The sequence below is a fragment of the Mustelus asterias genome, chromosome 30 (genome assembly GCF_964213995.1).
Source record: "Mustelus asterias chromosome 30, sMusAst1.hap1.1, whole genome shotgun sequence".
Taxonomy (NCBI): domain Eukaryota; kingdom Metazoa; phylum Chordata; class Chondrichthyes; order Carcharhiniformes; family Triakidae; genus Mustelus; species Mustelus asterias.
In genome coordinates this window covers 13,110,094-13,131,704 of record NC_135830.1, presented here as the reverse complement: position 1 = coordinate 13,131,704, position 21,611 = coordinate 13,110,094, and the positions used below count along the sequence as shown (strand labels likewise).

At 45.9% G+C, this 21,611-nt stretch overlaps 2 protein-coding genes across 2 annotated transcripts; one reads left to right on the top strand and one right to left on the bottom strand.

Moving 5' to 3' along the window:
- Positions 1 to 3,597: 3,597 nt before the first annotated feature.
- On the bottom strand, positions 3,598 to 9,850 carry LOC144480897 (uncharacterized). Its single transcript, XM_078200527.1, has 3 exons — positions 9,786 to 9,850; positions 5,486 to 5,906; positions 3,598 to 3,681 (listed from the first exon to the last, which is right to left on the bottom strand). The coding sequence occupies exons 2-3, from the start codon at positions 5,795 to 5,797 to the stop codon at positions 3,598 to 3,600; spliced, it is 396 nt and encodes a 131-aa protein (XP_078056653.1). The 5' UTR covers positions 5,798 to 5,906; positions 9,786 to 9,850.
- Positions 9,851 to 12,670: 2,820 nt separating this feature from the next.
- LOC144480788 (uncharacterized) lies at positions 12,671 to 13,874 on the top strand. The gene has a single exon (XM_078200387.1). It carries the CDS (start codon positions 12,695 to 12,697, stop codon positions 13,679 to 13,681), a length of 987 nt encoding a protein of 328 aa, XP_078056513.1. The 5' UTR covers positions 12,671 to 12,694; the 3' UTR covers positions 13,682 to 13,874.
- Positions 13,875 to 21,611: the final 7,737 nt, after the last annotated feature.

Sequence of the window (21,611 nt, the reverse complement as noted above, 5' to 3'; positions counted from 1 at the left end):
TACCGATCGTTCCGACCTCATATTAGTTTCAGAATCAATTACGTTCAGTCAACATACATCAATAATAATTCCTGACAAGTTGCTCAGCCAATCGCATTTGACAACATAGCATAATGATATCTCCTTCATCCATTTAAATCGGAGGCTGACTCATCTGGAATCAGTATCTGGGAGAATCAGGAAGGTGAGATAGAGTCATAGAGTCACAGAGGTATAAGCATGCAAACAGGCCCTTCGGCCCAACAAGTCAATGCCGCCCTTTTTAACGACAAAGCTCGTCCTAATTGCCCGTGTTTGGCCCATTACCCTCGATAGCCATTTAACTCTCTATGCACTTTTGAAAAGACTGTCTGGCAGCTTGTTCCAGACACTCACCACCCTCTGTGTGAAAGAATTACCCCTCTGGACCCCTTTATATCTCTCCCCTCTCACCTTAATCTTATGCCCTCTAGTTTCAGACTCCCCTACCTTTGGGAAAATATATTTACTATCTAGCTGATCTGTGCCCCTCATTATTTTATAGACCTCTGTAAGATCACCACTCAGCCTCCTACGCTCCAGAAATAAAAAGCCCCAATCTATCCAACCACTCATTATAATTTAAACCATCAAGTCCTGGTAGCATCCGAGTAAATCTTTTCTGCACTCTTTCAAGATTAATAATACCCTTCCTATAATAGACCAGAACTGCACAAAGTATTCCAACTGTGGCCTTACCAATATTTTGTATTGTCTCCAGACAGAACAACCTCTGTCTGGAGACAATACACATCTCTTTAACCTGTGTTTAATGCTCCCTCCATGCACATTGTCTGTACCTTTAAGACCTGGCTGGCTGTAGGGATTCGCATTCTAATCAGTATTCTGCAACTTGATTTTGTGTCTCTTTGCACTGTTTGAGAGCACATTTCCACTCCATCTGACGAAGGAGCAGCGCTCCGAAAGCTTATGGTATTTGCTACCAAACAAACCTGTTGGACTTTAACCTGGTGTTGTGAGACTTCTTACTGTGTTCACCCCAGTCCAACTCCATCTGCAACACAAACAAACTGTTTTACTCACAGATGTGGGACACAGGAAGAAGGTTCAGTCGGTGTGAAGCTCAACCTCCAATGTCACAAAGCCCACCCACTGATTGGCTGGAGTATAAGTGTCCTTCCGGTCTGTTTCTGAAGCCTCTGCACCCACTTCCCCGCCTCCCTGCAGCTCCAGCATCCACATTGCGCATGGGCCAGTCCGAATCCGCAGAGCGCATGCTCCACTCGGAATCAGGTACTGCGCCTGCGCAAGCGGCTGCTGTTGTGACAATGCGGCACATTCTCTCTCGCTGCGAATGCTGGGTAAGAGCACCGCCATAGGAAGGAAATAATTTCAACACAAAATTGTATTTTGTCATCCAATTACGGTCAGAACTAGAGGGTTAATATATAAAATTATTAAACCAATTGATACATCTCCCAATGTGCGTGGTGGGATTGTTACTGGACGAGTATTCCAGAGACCCAGGGTCCTTTTAGAGTCTACCCCACTCTGTCGTAGGTTGCAACAAGATATAGTTGGGTTGGTCACATGGGCAGAACACTGGTAGATTTCGAAATATTTCACCGTTCCTTCACAGTCACTGGGTCAAAATCCTGGAATTCCCTCCCTAACCGCATTGTAGGTAAACCCACAGCACATATACTGCAGCAATTTAAGAAGGTAGCTCACCACCACCTTCTCAAGGGCAATGAGGGATGGCCAGCGAGCAACACCCATGTCCCACAAATTAATAAAAAAATATGCTATTTAACCTTGATAAGTGTGAAGTGATGCACTTTGGAAGAAGTAACAAGACAAAGAAATAATTAATGAATGGAAGGACACGAGGTAAAATCAGAGGAGCAGATGGATCTTGGGGTATTTATTCACTTAAGGTAGCAGAGCAGATGAATAGAATAAGGAGGCATATGAGACACTTGCTTTTATCAGTCGTGGCATACAGTATAAGAACAAAGAGATAATGTTGGAGCTGTACAGAATGTTGGTTAGGCCACAGCTGGAGTACTGTGCGCAGTTCTGGTCACCTCACTATAGGAACAAAGAACAAAGAACAATACAGCACAGGAACAGGCCCTTCGGCCCTCCAAACCCGCGCCGCTCCCCGGTCCAGGATTGAATCCTGAATCCAGGATCCCCGCCCAATTTTCCAGCCTATCTACATACCAATATCCTATCCACCGAGCTGTCCCTCACAGATACGATGCTTTGTTCATTACAACCTATTAACTCACCCCCACCCCCCCCCCCCCCATTCCAGACCATGTGATCTCCAGGGAGAGGCGAAAACCCAGAGTGAAAAACCCCAGGGCCAATATGGGGAAAAAAAATCTGGGAAATTCCTCTCCGACCCCCTGAGGCGATCGAAACGAGTCCAGGAGATCACAATGGCCCCGATCGGAAAATGCTTCCCAACCATAGTCATTTCCACTTCCACGAACACCATATGAATTCCCTGCCCCCGAGACAGGTTCCCAACTATCCGCAGTCTCGCTCTGTACTGGCACCAGCAAGATGATCATAGAATGAAGCCTTGAAACGAGAAACAAGGAACAATTAGCCCGCGCCGCTCCCGGGTCCAAACTAGACCACTCTTTTGTATCTCTCCATTCCCACTCCGTTCATATAGCTGCCTAGATAAGTCGTAAACGTTCCCAGTGTGTCCGCCTCCACCACCTTGCCCGGCAACACATTCCAGGCCCCCACGATCCTCTGTGTGAAATATGTCCTTCTGATATCTGTGTTAAACCTCCCCCCCACAGGATGTGATTGCACTGGAGGGGGTACAGAGGAGATTCACCAGGATGTTGCCTGGGCTGGAACATTTGAGCTATAAGGAGACTGGATTGGTTTGGAGTGTTTAGAGCAGAGAAGGCTGAGGGGGACATGACTGTGGTGAATAAGATTATGAAGGATATGGACCGGGTGAGTAGAACCCTTGGTTGAGAGGTCAATCATGAGGGGATGTAGTTTTAGGGGGCCAGGCAAGAGATTCAGAGGAGAGTTGAGAAAAATCAGAGGGTGGTGGGAATCTGTAATAAACTGCCTGGGAAGGTAGTGGAGGCTGGAAACTTAACAACCTTTAAAAAGTATTTGGATGAGCACTTGAAATATTATAGCATTCAGATAAGGATATGGGACAAGTGCTGGAAAATGGGATTAGCATGGGGCTTAGTGGTAGCTATTGTTGGTGCAGACTCCATGGGTCGAAGGGTGTTTTCTGCACTGTATGACTATGACTGTAACTCTCGCTCAGTCTCTTTCACTCGAACAGCCTCTGTCTGTGTCTCTATCTATTTCCCTCTTTTGGTCTTTGTTCTATTTGCTCACTGTCTTTGTGCAACTAAATTTCACTGGACTGATTCCTGAGATGAGGCGGTTGTCCTTGGAGGACATTCAGTGGGATGAGTCTGTCCTCTCTGAAATTCAGAATCATGAGAAGTGATAGAATTGAAAAGGGAGGGAAAAGGAAGGATCAGGAAAGCAGCAAACACTTGATGTTGTTCCAGGAAAAGTGGAGTCTGGTGGTGTGGATGTCAGGTTTTACACAGCACATGGTCAGCCTGTGGATTCACCCAGGATGAAGAATCTCTGAATGATTCTACTCAAATCACCCGGAGAGGAACCTTTGAGACAAACCACCTAAGAAGGAGCAGCACATAAAGATATCCAAACACAGAGATCCAAACACACTCTCTCTCCCTGTCTCTTACGCAGATATGGGCAAACATAGACACACACCCACACCCAGACAGACATCTTCATTCATAGACACACACCCACACAGATAATTCCAGCCCTATCATGTGGAGAATACAGCCCATTCTGACTAATACTGGAGATGAAATAACAGTGTCTTTACAAACCACAATGTTTGAGAAATTCAAGTAACCATTACCCGTCAGGGACAGTGAGAGTTCTGATGACCCATTTCCACTCCTTTCTCTAAACTTGAGTCTACATTGAACAACATCTGGAACAGCAGCAATGACAAATCACGAACACTGAGCTGCCTCTTGTCAGCCTGGGTGAAGAGCCCTGCTGGGGGATAGTGTAAATTACAGAACAACATCCCTGGGGAATCAGTGTCTCTTGGTTCTGGAATTACAGAAGATGCTAATTCCCCTCACATTGATGGTCCAGTTAATGAAGAGAATTCTAAGACAGGTTTCAAGCATAAAGAATATAATGTTGTTTCGACTCTGTCATCCTGGCCTCATTCATTACTGCTCCAATGTCCTGGGAAATGTGCTGCACCACCTGTTCAGATGCTTTCGCTGTGGGACTGAGTTCAGACAATCATCTCCTCTCACTGTAAACCACAGACACTGTTCATCTTTTTCAAAATGTGGATTCGAATCCGGGTCCCCAGAACATTAGCTGGGTTTCTGGATTAATAGTCTATCGATAATACCATTAGGCATCGCCTCCCCCAAATGTGTTCCCTTTAGAACAAAGAAGCTGAAATGGAGATTTCATGGATCTGTTCAAGATTATGGGGGTGGGGACGGGTGGTTTGATAGAGCAGATCGGGAGAAACTGTTCCACTGATGCGGGTCAGTAACCAGAGGACTGGGATTGAAGATAATTAAAGAAAGACAGACTGGCATTAATATCGCACATTTCCCAACCAGCAGGAATCACAATGGGATCATTGTTATAATGAAGGCTGAATGGCCGAATGCTGCTCCTACGGATTATGGTCTATTCCTTAGTTCCCTCGAAACGGGGATAATCCCAGCCTCCCAAATGAAGATGCAGTCATTCAAAAATTAAAACAAAGTTGATTTTAAAAAAATTTTAAATCCAGAATACTAATATCTAAATCTGCACTGGATATTGTTAACATCAGACCCCAATAAATATAGTTCAGTTCTGGATGTGATTAACAGCAAACTCCAATCTGGCTGGTGTGTCAGCACGTTGGATGACTGATTGAATCCTTTCCCACACTTGAAGCAGATGAATGGTTTCTCCCCAGTGTATACTCGCTGGTTTACAGTGAGAGGAGATGATTATCTGAACTCAGTCCCACAGTGAAAGCATCTGAACGGACTCGAGTGTGAACCCGTTGATGGGTCATCAAGTTCCCAAAACTTTTAAAGCACTTTCCACAGTCTGGGCATTTAAAAGGTCTCTCGTCAGTGTGAATCCGTTGATGGCAGATCAGGTTAGAAGAGTTAGCGAATTCCTTCCCACATCTGGAGCAGGTGAACGGGTTATCCTCAGTGTGAATCCGCTGGTGTGTCAACAGTTCTGTTGATGTAATGAATGCCTTCTCACACTCAGAGCAGGTGAATGGTCTCTCTCCAGAGTGAATTCGCTGGTGAATCAGAAGGTGAAACGACCGGCTGAATTTCTTCCCACACTCGGAGCAGGTGAATGGTCTCTCCCCAGTGTGAACTCGCTGGTGGGACACCAGGTGGGTTGACTGAGTGAATCCCACCTTGCACTCGGAGCAGGTGAATGGTCTCTCCCCAGTGTGAACTCGCTGGTGTCTCACCAGGTGGGACAACTGAGTGAATCCTTTCCCACACTCGGAGCAGGTGAACGGTCTCTCCCCAGTGTGACACCGTCGATGAATTTCCAGCTCTGATGGGGAACTGAATCCCTTGCCACAATACTCACATTTCCACAATTTCTCCCCGTTGTGACTGCATTTATGTTTCGACAGGCCAGATAAACGGCTGAATCCTCGTCCACACACGGAACACGTGTACAGTTTCTCCCCACTGTGAGCGGTGCTTTTTCCTTCCATGTTCAAAATCCAATGATACGCATATTACGATAAATTGGGCGACTCTGTCTGATCCTGATGTGATGTTTGGTTTCAGTTTTCTGACTGCAAATCCTCACCTTTGAATATGCTGTGAAATTGATTTAAAAAAGAAAAAAAGGGAGTGAGAGAGAACCCACAAAAACACAAAGGCAGGTTGTGAAATGGAGCTGAATGAATCTGGGAATTTGTGGGGCCGGCACTGGGAAAAAGAGACCAAGAAAACTGATGGATTGTCATAAAAACCCAACTGGTTCACTAATGTCCTTCAGGGAAGGGAACCTTTGAGCCAGTCTGAACCTATACAAGACCAGAGCTTCAAGGTGAAGAGGCAGCACATGGACGGGATTAAGAGATGTGGGAGGAGAAGAGGTGAAGGAAAGGATACATCTACAACCAGATAGAAACTCCCAAACCCTCAACCTCCACCATTTAGAAAGACCAGGTTCACAGGTGAATGTGAACATCATCACCTCAAAGTCACACAGCATCCCGACTGGACTGAGATCCTGTCCTGGATTAGAAGTTTCCTCCATTTAAAGAGTGAGAAACATGAAAGGATTGTCTTCAGTCCGTGCTACAAACTCCACCCCGTGGACACTGACACCATCCCACTCTGATGCTGAAGCAGGCTGTTTACAACCAGGTTCAAATATTTATTTTCTAAATCTGACTTTGCAGGGTCGACAAGGCCGTTTCCCGTGCCAAGGCCCATGCCTGGTCTGCCCATTTCCATACCTTTTTAGTAACTTTGTACCAGTTGGGTATAACTGAGTGGCTTGCTGTGTCATATCAGAGGGAATTTAAGATTCAACCACGTTGCAGATCTGGAGATACATGTGGGCCAGACCAGGTGAAGATGGCAGATTTGTTTTTCCCTAAACAGCACTCGTGAACCCAATGGGCTTTAATGATAATCAATAATGGTTTTTTGCTCATCATTAGCCTTTCAAATTTAAACTTTTATTTAATGTAAATTCCACCACCTGCCGTGGTAGGTTCTCGGTTCCCAGAACATTACTCGGTGTCTCACCTCGAGATGACCTTCCAACCACACACCTGTGCCATCTCCAAGAATGGGTTTCCATCAGTGAGGGGGCTGGGACCTCACACTGCATACTTCTTTGAAAACATGTATTGATATCCTCATAGCTATTTCTAAAATTATTAAAATGGGAGAAATAGCTGAATCTGTGTGTGTCTCTGACCCCTGAACAAATGGAGCAATCTGGGAGACACAAACAAACTCACACCTCACTCTCCCAGAAGCAACATTTTGATTCTGGATCATGTGAAACACAATTGTTCTCTGTGATCTCTGCACTGTAAATCTTTCCTTTCTCTGTCCATCTTCTATATCTGAATGCATCCATCATTATGAAGTGCTTTGAAAGGTTAGTCATGGCACAAATCAGTCTGGCCTCCCAGACTGCCTGGATCCACTACAGTTCACAACCACCGCAACAGGTCCACAGCAGACACCATCTCCCTGGCCCTGCACTCAACCCTGGAACCAGCTGGATAACAAAGCACCTATTTCAGACTCCTATTTATTGACTACAGTTCAGCCTTCAACACCATTATTCCTATGAAACGCATCTCCAAATTCCATGGCGTGGGGCTTAGCTCCTCTCTCTATGACTGGGTCCAAGAGTTCCTAACACACAGACTGCAATCAGTAAGAATAGGCAACAACACCTCCTCCACGATCATCCTCAACACTGATGCCCAACAAGGCTGTGTCCTCAGCCCCCTACGATACTCCTTATACATCTATGACTGTGTGGCCAAATTCCCCCCCAACTTATTTTCATGTTTGCTGATGACATCACCATAGTGGGTCATTTCTCAAACAATGATGAGACAGAGTACAGGAATGAGATAGAGAATCTGGTGAACTGGTGCGGTGACAATAATCTCTCCCTCAATGTCAACAAAATGAAGGAGATTGTCATCGACTTCAGAAATCGTAAAGGAGAACATGCCCCTGTCTACATCAACAGAGATGAAGTGGAAATGGTCGAGAGCTGAGTTTCTAGGCGACCAGATACCAACAACCTGTCCTGATCCCTCCAGCCAATGCTACAATTAAGAAAGCCCACCAACACTTCTATTTTCTCAGGAGGCTAAGGAAATTTGGCATGTCCGTTATGATTTTCACCAACTTTTATAGATACACCATAGAAAGCATTCTTTCTGGTTGTATCACAGCTTGGCGTGGCTCCTGCTCTGTCCAAGAACGCAAGAAACTACAATGGGTCATGACCGAAGCCTAGTCCATCACGCAAACCAGCCTCCCACCCCTTGACTCTGTCTACACTTACCGCGACCTCGGAAAAGCAGCCAGTATAATCAATGACCCCACACAACCGACATTCTCTCTTCCAACTTCTTCCGTCGGGAAAAAGATACAAAAGTCTCTGAGGTCCCGTGCCAATCGACTCAAGAACAGCTTCTTCCCTGCTGCTGTCAGACTTTTGAATGGGCCTCCTTTCATTAAGTTTATCTTTCTCTACACCCTAGCTCTGACTGTAACACAACATTCTGCACTCTCTCCTTTCTTCCTCTATCTATGGTATGCAAGAAACAATACTTTTCACTTCATACTAATGCATGGTGGCACAGTGGTTGCACTGCTGCCTCACAGCACTAGGGACCCAGATTCGATTCCCGGCTTGGCTCACTGTCTGTGTGGAGTTTGCATGTTCTCCCTGTGTCTGCGTGGGTTTCTTCCGGATGCTCTGATTTCCTCCCACACTCCCAAGATGTGCAGGTGAGGTTAATTGGCCATGCTAAAATTCTCCCTCTGAACAGGTGCCAGAGTGTGGCGACGAGGGGATTTTCACAGTACCTTCATCGCAGTCTGAACGTAAGCCTACTTGTGACTAATAAATAAACTTTGAGTGACAATAATAAATCAAATCAAATGGCGCAACATTGAGTTACCACATTTGGAGTGTCTGTGAGTAAACTAAAGTTAATTCTCACTTAGAGTCACAGAGGTTTACAGCAAGGAAACAGGCCCTTCGGCCCAACTTGTCCATGCCACCCCTTTTTTTAAACCCCTAAGCTAGTCCCAATTGCCCGCATTTGACCCATATCCCTCTATAGCCATCGTACCCATTTCCTTTCCTAAAGGACATTAGTGAACATATATACGGATATATGAATTACGAGCAGGAGTAAGCCTTGAAGTATTGGGTAGTATGCCACTGCTTATAAAGGACGAATCAAATCAAAGGCATCTTTCTGGTCACAGACAGATGTGAGATGAGAAATCAATGTGGAATAAGTTACCTTCCGCCCCCTCCTGTAGATAACATATCCCCCTAACATGGCTCACCCTGGCCCTGTTTTAGTATTGTTTCTGAAAATTTCATGCATTCCTCCTGACTTGACCGGACAGCCTCATCTATTCATTACCAACTTGAGTTTCGCTAAATCCCTGTCTCAGCTGATGTTTCTAGAACTTCCATTCATTCCTTTATTTTCTTTAGACTTGACTGTCAGCGTCCCTCATTTAATCCATGAAAAACTTTGGTGTATGTAAACCCCTGTCCTCTGCATCAAGTCCCACACACCCATAACCATGTCCTTACCATGGGGCTGCAGTGGTAAGCACTGCTGCCTCACAGTGCCAGAGACCTGGATTCAATTCATGGCTTGGGTGACTGTCTGTGTGGAGTCTGCACATTCTCCCCAGGTCTGCATGGGTTTCCTCCCAGTCAGAAAGGCTTCCTGGTTCGGTGCATTGACCCGAACAAGCGCCGGAGTGTGGCAACTGGGGCAATTTCACAGCAACTTCATTGCAGTGTTAATGTGAGCTCAGCTAATGTGACACTATTAAATAAACTTTAAAACAATTCAATTGAAAAAATTGCATTCTTTTTTTGCAAATCCTTCCATGACATTATCGTTCCCTGTTTCCAGCCACACAGATGTTTGAATCTTTTTCTACAGACACACTTACAATCAGGTTCTGATGAATGGAGTGACTCTGTCAGGTTTTGATCTGATGTCTGGTTTGAGTTTCCCTTAAATTTTGTCGTCAAATTTCCTGTAAAAAAGATCATCACTGTCAGTCAAGAATAGAAATTAAGCGAGAAACATTTCTCTTGGGTTGAGTTTTCTGTGTGTAAATCCTCCCCTTCTAACTCCCTGTAAAAGGAGTTTCCAAAGTCCATCCCTGTCAGTCCAGGAGAGAAATTGCCATTAGCATCCTTTCCCCTGGTTCCTGTGGCTTGGACCCATCTTTCATTCCCTCACAGTGTAAATATCTCCCACTTTCTATGCCTTTTTTATGCTTTGACGAAAGGTCATCTGGTCATCTGGACTCGAAGCTTCAGCTCTTTTCTCTCCTCACAGATGCTGCCAGACCTCCTGAGATTTTCCAGCATTTTCTCTTTTGGTTTCAGATTCCAGCATCCGCAGTAATTTGCTTTAACCCTTCTCTCCATATCCACCCTGTCAAGAGTTTTCAGAATCTTGAAGGTTTAAATTAAGTTGCCTCTTACTCTTTTGAAGTCGAGCAGAAGCTAAACTCAAGCAGAGACTGTCTCACTGCTCCTCATCAGACAATCCACCTATTCCAAGTATTAATCTACTAAACCTTCTATGAACTGCTTCTCATAAAGCAGTTAAGGAATAATATGCACTCATATTCTTTCTTAAATAAGGAAACCAATAATGTACACACTGCTCCAGATATGTCTAACCAATGCCCTGTGCAACTGAAACATAACTTCCCTGCTTTTACTCAATTCCCCTCATAATAAATAATAGCTTTTTGAATTACTTGTACCTGAGACAATATTGCGATTTTCTATCGTGATGGATTTTGGATACTTTTTCTTAAACAGGGGGTGAGAAAGGGAGGATTTACACACAACAAGCTCAAACCAAGAGAAAAATGTTGTCTCTTCTGATATAGGCTTTCTGAATGGGATAAGTAGGTAGATGTGAATGGAATGTTTCCACTTGTTGGTGTTTCTAATACTGGGAACCATGAACAGACAACAGAGACGAATAAATCAACAGGAGGAGATATTTATTTCTTCGGACAGTTGTTAGAATATGGAACTCACTGCGACTGGAAGTGGTTGAGACAAATACTTTAGATGCTTTAAAAAGGAAACCAGATGAGAACATGAGAGAAAAGGGATTAAAAAGTTGAGCTGAAAAGCTGAGTTGAGGTGAGCAGAATGAGAGGAGATTTGTGTGGATTAGAAATTCCAGTACAGATCAGGGCAGGGGTGGGAGGGTGGCGGCGGAAGCAGTGGCACAGTGGAACTATCACTGGACTAGCAATCCAGAGACCCAGGATAATGTTCTGGGGACCGAGGTTCGAATCCCACCACAGCAGATGGTGAAATTTAAATTCAATTAAAAGTCTGATGATGACCATGAAACCATTGTTGATTGTCGTAAAAACCCACCTGGTTCACTGATGTCCTTTAAGGATGGAAATCTGCCGGCCTTAACTGGTCTGGCCTACATGTAACCCACAGCAATGTGGTTGACTCTCAAATGCCCTGTGAAATGGAGGGCAGTTGGGGATGGGCAATAAATGCTGTCCCAGTCGGCGACGCCCACACCCCGTTAAAAATGAATTTAAAAAATAGACTGGCCTGTTTGTGTTTTGTGTATCTCATGTATTCATAGAATTTCTACAGTGCAGAAGGAGGCCTTTCAGACCACCCCACCCAGGCTATTCCCGTAACCCCACATATTTACCCCGCTAATCTCCCTAACCTACACATCTTGGGACAGAAAGGGGCAACGACCTAACCCGAACATCTTTGGAGAGTGGGAGGAAACTGGAGCACCCGGAGGAAACCCACACAGACACGAGGAGAATGCGCAAACTCCATACAGACAGGTAACCAAGGCTACAATCGAACCCAGGTCCCTGGTGCTGTGAGGCAGGAGTACTAACCACTGTGCCATCCATGTAATTCTTTGTAAACTGATTTTGCAGGAAATTGAAGAGAAGGATCTGCAGTCTGGATGATCGAATCTCACGTCTGACAGTCAATCGGTTCATCGGGATCTGAAAATTTGTGCATCTGAAGGGATTTAATTGACCATCTCAGCAGGAAGCTGGTGAGAATCCGTTCATCTGCTCCTCCTGTGGGAAGGGATTGATCAGCTGGTAAACATGCTGACATGACAGCGAGCTCGCAATAGTGAGAGTTCATTCACCTGCTCCGTGTGTGGGAAGAAATTCATGTGTTCGTCCAACCTGCTGGCTCACCAACTCGATCACATTGATGAGAAGCCTCTTCAAAGCTCTGACTCTGGGGACAGCGTTGAGACGCCTGAGGAACAGGCCCAACACCAGCTCCTTCACACTGACAAGAGACCGTTCAGCTGCTCCCACTGCGGGAAGAGGTTCAGCCAGTCCTCCCGCCTTGCAGAGCACCAGCTCCTTCACACACACGAGAGACCGTTCAGCTGCACTCATTGTGGAGAGTCATTCAGTGACTCAGTGCACCTCACTGAGCACCAACAAGTTCACACCAAGGACAGGCCATTCAGCTGCTCCCAGTGTGTGAAGAGATTCACTCAGTCCTCCCACTGCACCGTTCACCAACTGGTTCATTCTCAGAAGAGACATTTTAAATGTTTTAAATGTGAGAAGACCTTCAAAAGAAGGATTAGTCTGCTGAGACACCAGGGCACTCACACCGGGGAGAAGCCGTACCCCTGTTCTGTTTGTGGGAAGAGATTCGCTCATTCATCTCATCTTCTGACACACAAGCGAGTTCACACTGGGGAGAGGCCATTCCTCTGCTCCCTGTGTGGGAGAGATTCCCTCGATTTTCACACCTTTTGACACACAAGAGTATTCACACTGGAGGGAAACCATTCACCTCCTCAATGTGTAGAAAGGAAGAAGTTCAATCAACTGACCAGCTGACACACCAGCAAGTTCACACTGGGGAGAAGCTGTTCACCTGCTCGGTGTGTGGGAAGGAATTCACTCGGTCTCACTATCTTCTGAGGCACCGGCGAGTTCACACTGGGGAGAGGCCATTCCTCTGCTCCGTGTGTGGGAAGATGTTTCCTTGTTCATCCCAGCTTGTGATGCACGAGCGTGTTCACACAGGGGAGAGGCCTTACGCTTGCCCTGTGTGCGGGAAAGCATTTGCTTCTTCACAACACCTGCTGAAACATCGGCCTGTTCACACCGGGGAGAGGGCGTTCATCTGCTCCGAGTGTGGGAAGGCTTTCACCGAGTCATCCAGCCTCCGGACACACCGCCGCACTCACACAGGGGAGAAGCCATTCTCTTGCTCCATTTGTGGCAAGAGATTCACTCAGTCGTCTGGCCTGCTGAGACACCAATACATTCACACAGGGGACAGGCCGTTCACCTGCTCTGTGTGTGGGAAGGGATTCACTGATCCATCCCGCCTGCAGACACACCAGCGAGTTCACACCGGGGAGAAGCCGTTCACCTGCTCTGTGTGTGGGAAGGGATACACTCAGGTATCCAGCCTGCAGAGACACCAGCGAGTTCACACTGCGACAGAACCGTTCACCTGCTCCCTGTGTGGGAAGGGATTCACTGATCCATCCCGCCTGCAGACACACCAGCGAGTTCACACCGGGGAGAAGCCGTTCACCTGCTCTGTGTGTGGGAAGGGATACACTCAGGTATCCAACCTGCAGAGACACCAGCGAGTTCACACTGCGACAGAACCATTCACCTGCTCTGTGTGTGGGAAGGGATTCACTGATCCATCCCGCCTGCAGAGACACCAGCGAGTTCACACTGGGGCAAAACCTTTCAACTGCTCCATGTGTGGGAAGGGATTTACTCAGTATTACAGCCTGCTGAAACATAGACGACTTCATGTGTGACCGGCAAAGTTGGATTCTGTTGTTTCTGCGCCCTGAGATAAACAATAACAATTGGATCAATAGGGGAGGCAGTGGCACAGTGGAATTATCACTGGACTCAGGGTAAGGCTCTGGGGACCCAGGTTCGAATCCCACCACAGGCAATGGTGAAATTTGTATTCAATTAAAATCTCGAATTAAAAGTCTAATGACAAACCTTAACCATTGTTGATCGTTGTCAAAACCACTCTGGTTCAGTCATGTCCTTTCGGGAAGGAAACCTGCCATCCTTACTTGGTCTGGCCTACATGTGACTCCAGACCCACAGCAATGTGGTTGACTCTCAAATGCCCTCTGAAATGGAGGGCAGTTAGAGATGGGCAAGAAATGCTGGCCCAGCCAGTGACGCCTATATCCAGTAAAAATGAATTTTAAAAAGTTCCTCAGTATCTCAGTAACCTCCTCCAGTCCCACAACACTCTGTGTAAATACAAGTTGTTGATGATTATGCCCTGAGATAGAAAATGTGAACCCGATTCCCCTCGTCCACCAACACAGCAACTTCTTCACAAAAATTGAAGCACATGGGATTGGGGCGAATGTATTGAGATCGAAAACCTGTTGGCAGACAGGAAATAGAGTAAGATTAAACAGGTCTTTTTCCAACTGGCAGGCAGTGATTATTGGGGTAATGCAGGATCAGTGCTGAGACCCCAGTTAGTCACCTGCCATGGGTCTTCTGTTTTTTTCCCCCCGTTTACAATGCATCATTTTTAAATTGTTGCTTCTTAATATTCTGATTTAAAACCATGGATAAGCTCAAACCACTTTTGGATAACCTGTGACTCCCTGATCAAGAATCTTACCGACCACTGCATGCCATTCTGGTCACCGTATTATAAAAAAGATATCTCGGCACTGGAGAAGGGTACAGAGATGATTTTTAATGATGATATCAGAAATGTAGAAAACAGCTCACCATCACCTTCTCAAGGTCAATCAGAGGTTAGCAATAAATGCTGGCCAAGCTCGCGATGTCCACATCCCATAAATGATTTTTAAACTGTGTGTTTGGTTATCCATCAGGAAAGGATTGACACGCTCACGCTTTCTTGAAAAATTAAGGCTGAGGGGGAACCTAATAGAGGGCTTCAAAATTATAAAATAGTTTGAAATAATGTTTCCTCTTGTGCAGAAGAGCAAAACTGGAGACCATCAATACAAGACAGTCGCCAAGAAACCCAATAGGAAATCCAAGATAAATTTCTCCACCCAAAGAATGGTGAGAATATGGAAATCATGACCACAGGGAGTGAAATGAACAGTATCGATGTCTTTCAGGGGAAGCTCAACAAGTGTCCAAAGATATGCGGGTTAGGTTGATTGGCCGGTTAAAAACTGCCCCTTAGAGTCCTGAGATGCATAGGTTAGAGGGATTAGCGGGTAAAATATGTGGGGGTAGGGCCTGGGTGGGATTGTGGTCGGTGCAGACTCGATGGGCCGAATGGCCTCCTTCTGCACTGTAGGGTTTCTATGATTTCTATGAAGTATTTGTGTGTGATTTTATACCTCATTCAGGATTTATTTCAAAAAAACTAAGAATAAAGTAACAGGAGATATTTTGAGGCATCTGAGAGTCTCTGTGTGTGTGAGGGTGTCTGTGAGTGTCTGTGTAAGGGTGTCTGTGAGTGTGTGTGTGAGGGTGTCTGTGAGTGTCTGTGTTACTTCTCATTGGTTTCACACCAACCTTCCTCTTTCTGAGCAGACATTCTGGCCCCTGATAAACCCATTGAGTAATTTGAATGGTACAATTCAGAGATTCTTCATCCAGGGTGAAACCACAGGCTGACTGTGTGCTGTGTAAAACCTGACATCTACACAACCTAATCCCACTTCTCCTGGAACAACGTGAAGTGACTACAATTTTCCAGATTGATTTCTTTGCTCTCAATATTCTTTCAGATAGTTCATAAATTCCATGAGTACGTTATCCTTTAACACACCTGTGGTGTCCAGTTTAAATACTTTCCTCAGTCTGACCAACGTATAGCAATGGGATTGCTGCTATTACAGGAATCCATTCTGTAAATCTGATTCCTGGCTCTCTGGAGTAATGCATTGATCCAGACTTTCCCACTTAACACCAATCCATATCCCCATCTGAGTTCCAGATTTTAATACGATTTCTCAAAACACAGGCAGCAAAGTGGCACAGTGATCAGCAGCGCCAGGGACCTGAGTTCAATTCTGGCCTCAGGTGTTCCAAGGAAGCTTACATTAACACTGCAATGAAGTTACTGTGAAAATCCCCTAGTCGTCACGCTTGGCGCCTGTTCAGGTGCACTGAAGGAGAATTTAGCACGGCCAATGCAGCTAAGCAGCATGTCTTTCGGACTGTGGGAGGAAACCTGAGCACCCAGAGGAAACCCATGCAGCTACAGAGAGAACGTGCAAACTCCACACAGTCACCCAAGACCGGAATTGAACCGGATCCCTGGCACTCTGAGGTAGCAGTGCTAACCACTGTGCCACAGCTCTCTGTGTGGAGTTTGCACGTTCTCCCTGTGTCTGCATGAGTTTGCTCAGAGTGCTCCAATTTCATCCCACACTCCAAAGATGTGCAGGTTAGGTGGATTGGCCATGGCAAATTGCCTCTTAGTGTATGGGTTGGGGGAATTAATGGGGTAAATACATGTCACACAAAATCCTTCTTCATCTCAAACTATAAATCTCTGTCCCCACAGACTTCCTCCTTCCTAAAGTAAAGTTTATTTATAAGTCACAAGTAAGGCTTACATTAACACTGCAATGAAGTTACTGTGAAATTCCCCTAATTGCCACCATCCGGTGCCTGTTCGGGTCAATGCACCTAATCAGCATGTCTTTCAGACTGTGGGAGGAAACATGAGCACCTGGAGGAAACTCATGCAGGCCTATTGATACGATTGATTGTAACACTATCCTCCACCTTTTTCCCCAGTTCTCCTCCCCTGAAGGTGCTGACTCTCGGGATCAGTTTCACACTCACCTGCTGCCTTCCCCAATGTCACCCAAGTGTCTAAATCTTTCCACCTGAAGTTAACAAACTGTTTTGTAAAAGGGACATCCCAATCCAATCCAGTGACTCCCCACATGTACTTTGTGTCAGGGTGGGGTCACTGCGCCCCCCACTCCCACTTTCCATCACAGTCCCAGGAGTTTAGCGACTGGGCTCCGGATGAGTAATGGCGGCCGCAGCTCCCACAATCGCCCACGATGGAGAAACCGCTCTATCCACCACGCGGGCGGGCCACATTGGGCTGCGCATGTCCAGAGGAGAGGGGAAGCTGCGCATGTGCAAAGAGATCTCACCTCCTCCTCCTCCCCCCCCCCCCACGACACTCATGCTGAAGTGTTGACCAATTGAAAGAGTTGGAGGACCGGAAGGACTCTGGTTCTCCAGTCAATCAGAGTGCGGGCGTTTTGTGAATGAACATGGAGATGCAGTCAGACAAAATCTTCCTGCTCTCTCTAATATCTGTGAGTAAAATACTTTCTTTTCTCCCCCTTTCAATTTATTTTCTCATTCTGGGGAAAATTGGGGACTTGCAGCAACTGAAGGGAATGAAGTGAATCCAGTCTGTACATTCCACACATTTTTACTCCAGTAATGGAGACATTTATCTGTCTGGCAGCCTGCATGGAGATTTTCAGCTCTCTGTGTCCAGGACAGGAAGCAGTGAGCATGGATCTGTCAATCAGCCTCAATCAGCACCTTCATGAGAATTGGGAGGGTGAACATTCGATACAGCGGAGTGAGAATGGAGGGAGAGTGTGTGGGATGGAGATTTTATAAAGAACAGAAGTTACCCATCCCTAACAAAAACTGATCAAATTAAAACAATTAGGTTGAGGAATATAACAAAAAAAAGATGAAGTTTAAATTAAGTTTGTGTTGTTACTGAATGTATTGTTGTCATTTTGTTGTTACCACACTGTATTCACCTCAATGCTTGTGGAACCTGTGTAGCGAGCAGGAATTGTTTAAACTAAGAATTTCTTCTTTCATTTTGATCAGCGAGAGGACATTATATTCTGTGAAATCTGCCTCAAGAATAAGGCTGATTAGTTCAGTCTGAGTGTGAAAGAAAGATACAGGGGGCGATCTTACCGGCTTGACTCGCCGCTCGATTAGACCGGTGAGCCAGGAAGATAGCGTGCGAGACTGGCTGGGAGTTTTGCTAGTGCAGTTCGGGTGGGTTTAAACTAATATGGCAGGGGGGGTGGGGATCAAAAAATTAGGTCTACAAGTGTAGAGGCTGGGGACGAGCTTGGGGCCAGGACAAGGCTGGCAAAGAAGAAGAGCACTCTGGGGGAGGATGACCTCACTGGGCCTGGAGGTCTGGAGTGCATCTACTTCAATGCAAGGAGCGTCGCATGTAAGACAGACGAACTTAGGGCCTTAATGCTTACGAGGAATTTGGATGTTTTTGCGGTGACAGAGACTTGGTTGAAAGAGGGGCAGGACTGGCAGCTGAATATTCCAGGGTACAAGTGTTTTAGGTGAGACAGTGGAGGGGCCAAAAGAGGTGGGGGAGTAGCAGTATTAGAGAGCATATTACAGCGGTGCAGAGGGAGGACAATTCAGAGGGGTCGTGTAATGAGTCACTGTGGGTGGAGCTCAGAAACAGGAAGGGCGCAGTCACTATGTTGGGGGTATACTACAGGCCCCCCAACAGCCCAAGGGAAGTGGAAGAACGGATATGTCAGGAGATAATGGATAGGTGCAGGAAAAATAGGGTTGCTGTAGTGGGAGACTTCAATTTCCCTGGTATAGACTGGAAATCGCGTAGGGCTGGGAGTCAGAATGGGGAGGCATTTGTAAAATGCGTACAGGAAGGTTCTTTGGAACAATATGTAGATAGCCCGACGAGAGAGGGGGGTATACTGGACCTGGTACTGGGGAATGAGCCTGGTCAGGTCTTCAAAGTTTCGGTAGGGGAACATGTGGCAAATAGTGACCACAATTCTGTTAGCTTCAGGATAGAGATGGAAAAGGATGAGTGGTGTCCCAAGGGTAAGGTGTTGGATTGGGGGAAGGCTAACTTTAGTGGGATTAGGCAGAATTTGGCAGATGTTGATTGGGAGAGGCTGTTTGAGGGTAAATCCACATCTGGCATGTGGGAGTTTTTTAAGGAACAGTTGTTAGGGCTGCAGGATAGGCATGTGCCTGTAAAAAAGAAGGATAGGAAGGGTAGGATTCGAGAACCGTGGATAACCAGGGAAATTGAGCGATTGGTCATGAAGAAAAGAGTGGTGTACGTTAGGTCCAGGCAGCTAAAAACGGAGGGAGCTCTGGAGGAGTACAAAGAAAGTAGGAAAGAACTCAAACGAGGAATTAGAAGGGCAAAAAGGGGTCACGAAACGTCCTTGGCAGACAGGATTAAGGAGAATCCCAAGGCATTTTATTCATACGTTAGGAACAAAAGGGTTGGCAGGGAAAAAATCGGACCTCTCAGGGACAAAAGTGGGGAATTATGCTTGGAGCCCAAAGAAGTAGGGGAGATCCTAAATGAATACATTGCATCGGTATTCACAAAGGAGAGGGATGTGTTGACTGGGAGTGTCTCGGAGGGGAGTGTTGACCCGTTAGAGAAAATCTCCATTACAAGGGAGGAAGTGTTAGGTTTTTTAGGGAATATAATGACTGACAAATCCCCAGGGCCTGATGGAATCTATCCCAGGCTGCTCAGGGAGACGAGAGATGAAATCGCTGGGCCTCTGACGCAAATCTTTGTCTCGTCAGTGGACACAGGTGAGGTCCCAGAGGATTGGAGGATAGCTAATGTGGTCCCATTATTTAAGAAGGGTAGGAAGGATAACCCGGGAAATTATAGGCCGGTGAGCTTGACGTCCGTGGTGGGGAAGTTGTTGGAGAGGATTCTTAGAGATAGGATGTATGCGCATTTAGAAAGGAATAAACTCATTAATGATAGTCAGCATGGTTTTGTGAGAGGGAGGTCATGCATCACTAACCTGGTGGAGTTTTTTGAAGAAGTGACTAGAATGGTTGATGAGGGAAGGGCCGTGGATGTCGTCTGTATGGGCTTTAGTAAAGCATTTGACAAAGTCCCTCATGGTAGGTTGGTGCAAAAGGTTGGATCTCATGGGATAAAGGGGGAGGTGGCTAGATGGGTGGAGAACTGGCTTGGTCACAGAAGACAGAGGGTGGTAGTGGAAGGGTCTTTTTCTGGCTTGATGCCTGTGACTAGTGGTGTTCCGCAGGGCTCTGTATTGGGACCTCTGCTGTTTGTGATTTATATAAACGATCTGGAAGAAGGTGTAACTGGGGTGATCAGTAAGTTTGCGGATGACACGAAAATGGTTGGACTTGCAGATAGTGAGGAGCATTGTCAGAGGCTACAGAAGGATATAGTTAGGCTGGAAATTTGGGCAAAGAAATGGCAGATGGAGTTCAATCCAGATAAATGCGAAGTGATGCATTTTGGAGGAACTAACATAGGGGGGAGCTGTAAGATAAATGGCAGAACCATAAAGGGTGTAGATATGCAGAGGGACCTAGGTGTGCAAGTCCACAGATCCTTGAAGGTGCCGTCACAAGTGGAGAAGGTGGTGAATAAGGCATATGGCATGCTTGCCTTTATAGGACGGGGCATAGAGTATAAAAGTTGGGGTCTGATGTTGCAGTTGTATAGAACGTTGGTTCGGCCGCATTTGGAATACTGCGCCCAGTTCTGGTCGCCACACTACCAGAAGGACGTGGAGGCTTTAGAGAGAGTGCAGAGGAGGTTTACCAGGATGTTGCCTGGTATGGAACGGCTTAGTTATGAGGAGAGATTGGGTAAACTGGGGTTGTTCTCACTGGAAAGACCGAGGATGAGGGGTGACCTAATAGAGGTGTATAAAATTATGAAAGGCATAGATAGGGTGAACGGTGGGAAGCTTTTTCCCAGGTCAGTGGTGACATTCACAAGGGGTCATAGGTTCAAGGTGATGGGGGGGAGGTTTAACACGGATATCAGAAGGACGTATTTTACACAGAGGGTGATGGGGGCCTGGAATGCCGGGCAAGGTGGTGGAGGCGGACACACTGGGAACATTTCAGACTTATCTAGACAGCCACATGAATGGAGTGGGAATGGAGGGATACAAAAGAATGGTCTAGTTTAGACCAGGGAGCGGCGTGGGCTTGGAGGGCCGAAGGGCCTGTTCCTGTGCTGTATTATTCTTTGTTCTTTTATTAGATATTGCTGTTCAAAATTTATAATCTCTATGATTTAATATTTGTTGAAGGCGATCGCAGGCAGCAGATTAATCATTAATTCCACTCCAACTCAAAGCTATGGGGATATATTTATAATTTAGCTCATTTCACAATAAAACCCACACACCAAGCTTCAGATTTGCTTCTGTTACTATTTTAGTGCAGGTGTTATTATTTAAGCAGGTGGATTAGGGTGAGATTGACACCAACTCTTCATGGTCTCAGTCTGTCTCTGTGTTTGTGAGTGTGTGATAGTGTGTATGTCTGTGTGTCTCTGTTTGTCTGCATGCATCTGTGAACGTGTTTGTGTGTGTCTGACAGTTTGCCTGTCGCTGTTTGTCTGAGATAGTATATATCTGCATATGTATTTGTGAGTTTCCCTGTGTCTGTAAATGTGTGTGCCTGCAAGTTTTCTTGTTGCTGTTTCTGAGATTGTTATTGAGTCTGTGAATTGGTTCATCTGCATTAAAGTATATTCCAATAAAAAATAATAGCAACAAGAAAAATACAGCAGCACAATTCTTCAATAAGATCCTTTCATCGTCTGAGAAATCAATGGTCTCCCAGATAGAGACCTCACAGCACAAGAGGGAGCTCGCTCACTGTGTCTGTGTGTTCACTGCAGCAGGAGGAGGGTGGAATGAAGGAGTCTTGTGTTTTTGTCAACCTTTTCAAGTTTAATAAATA

Coding starts and splice junctions, on each gene's coding strand:
- LOC144480897 (XM_078200527.1), bottom strand. CDS start 5,797: ATGGAAGGAAAAAGCACCGCTCACAGTGGGGAGAAACTGTACACGTGT. Junction 3,682..5,485: donor TCACCTGCTCCGAGTGCAAG/GTGGGATTCACT, acceptor GCTCCTTCTTAG/GTGGTTTGTCTCAAAGGTTC.
- LOC144480788 (XM_078200387.1), top strand. CDS start 12,695: ATGTGTAGAAAGGAAGAAGTTCAATCAACTGACCAGCTGACACACCAG.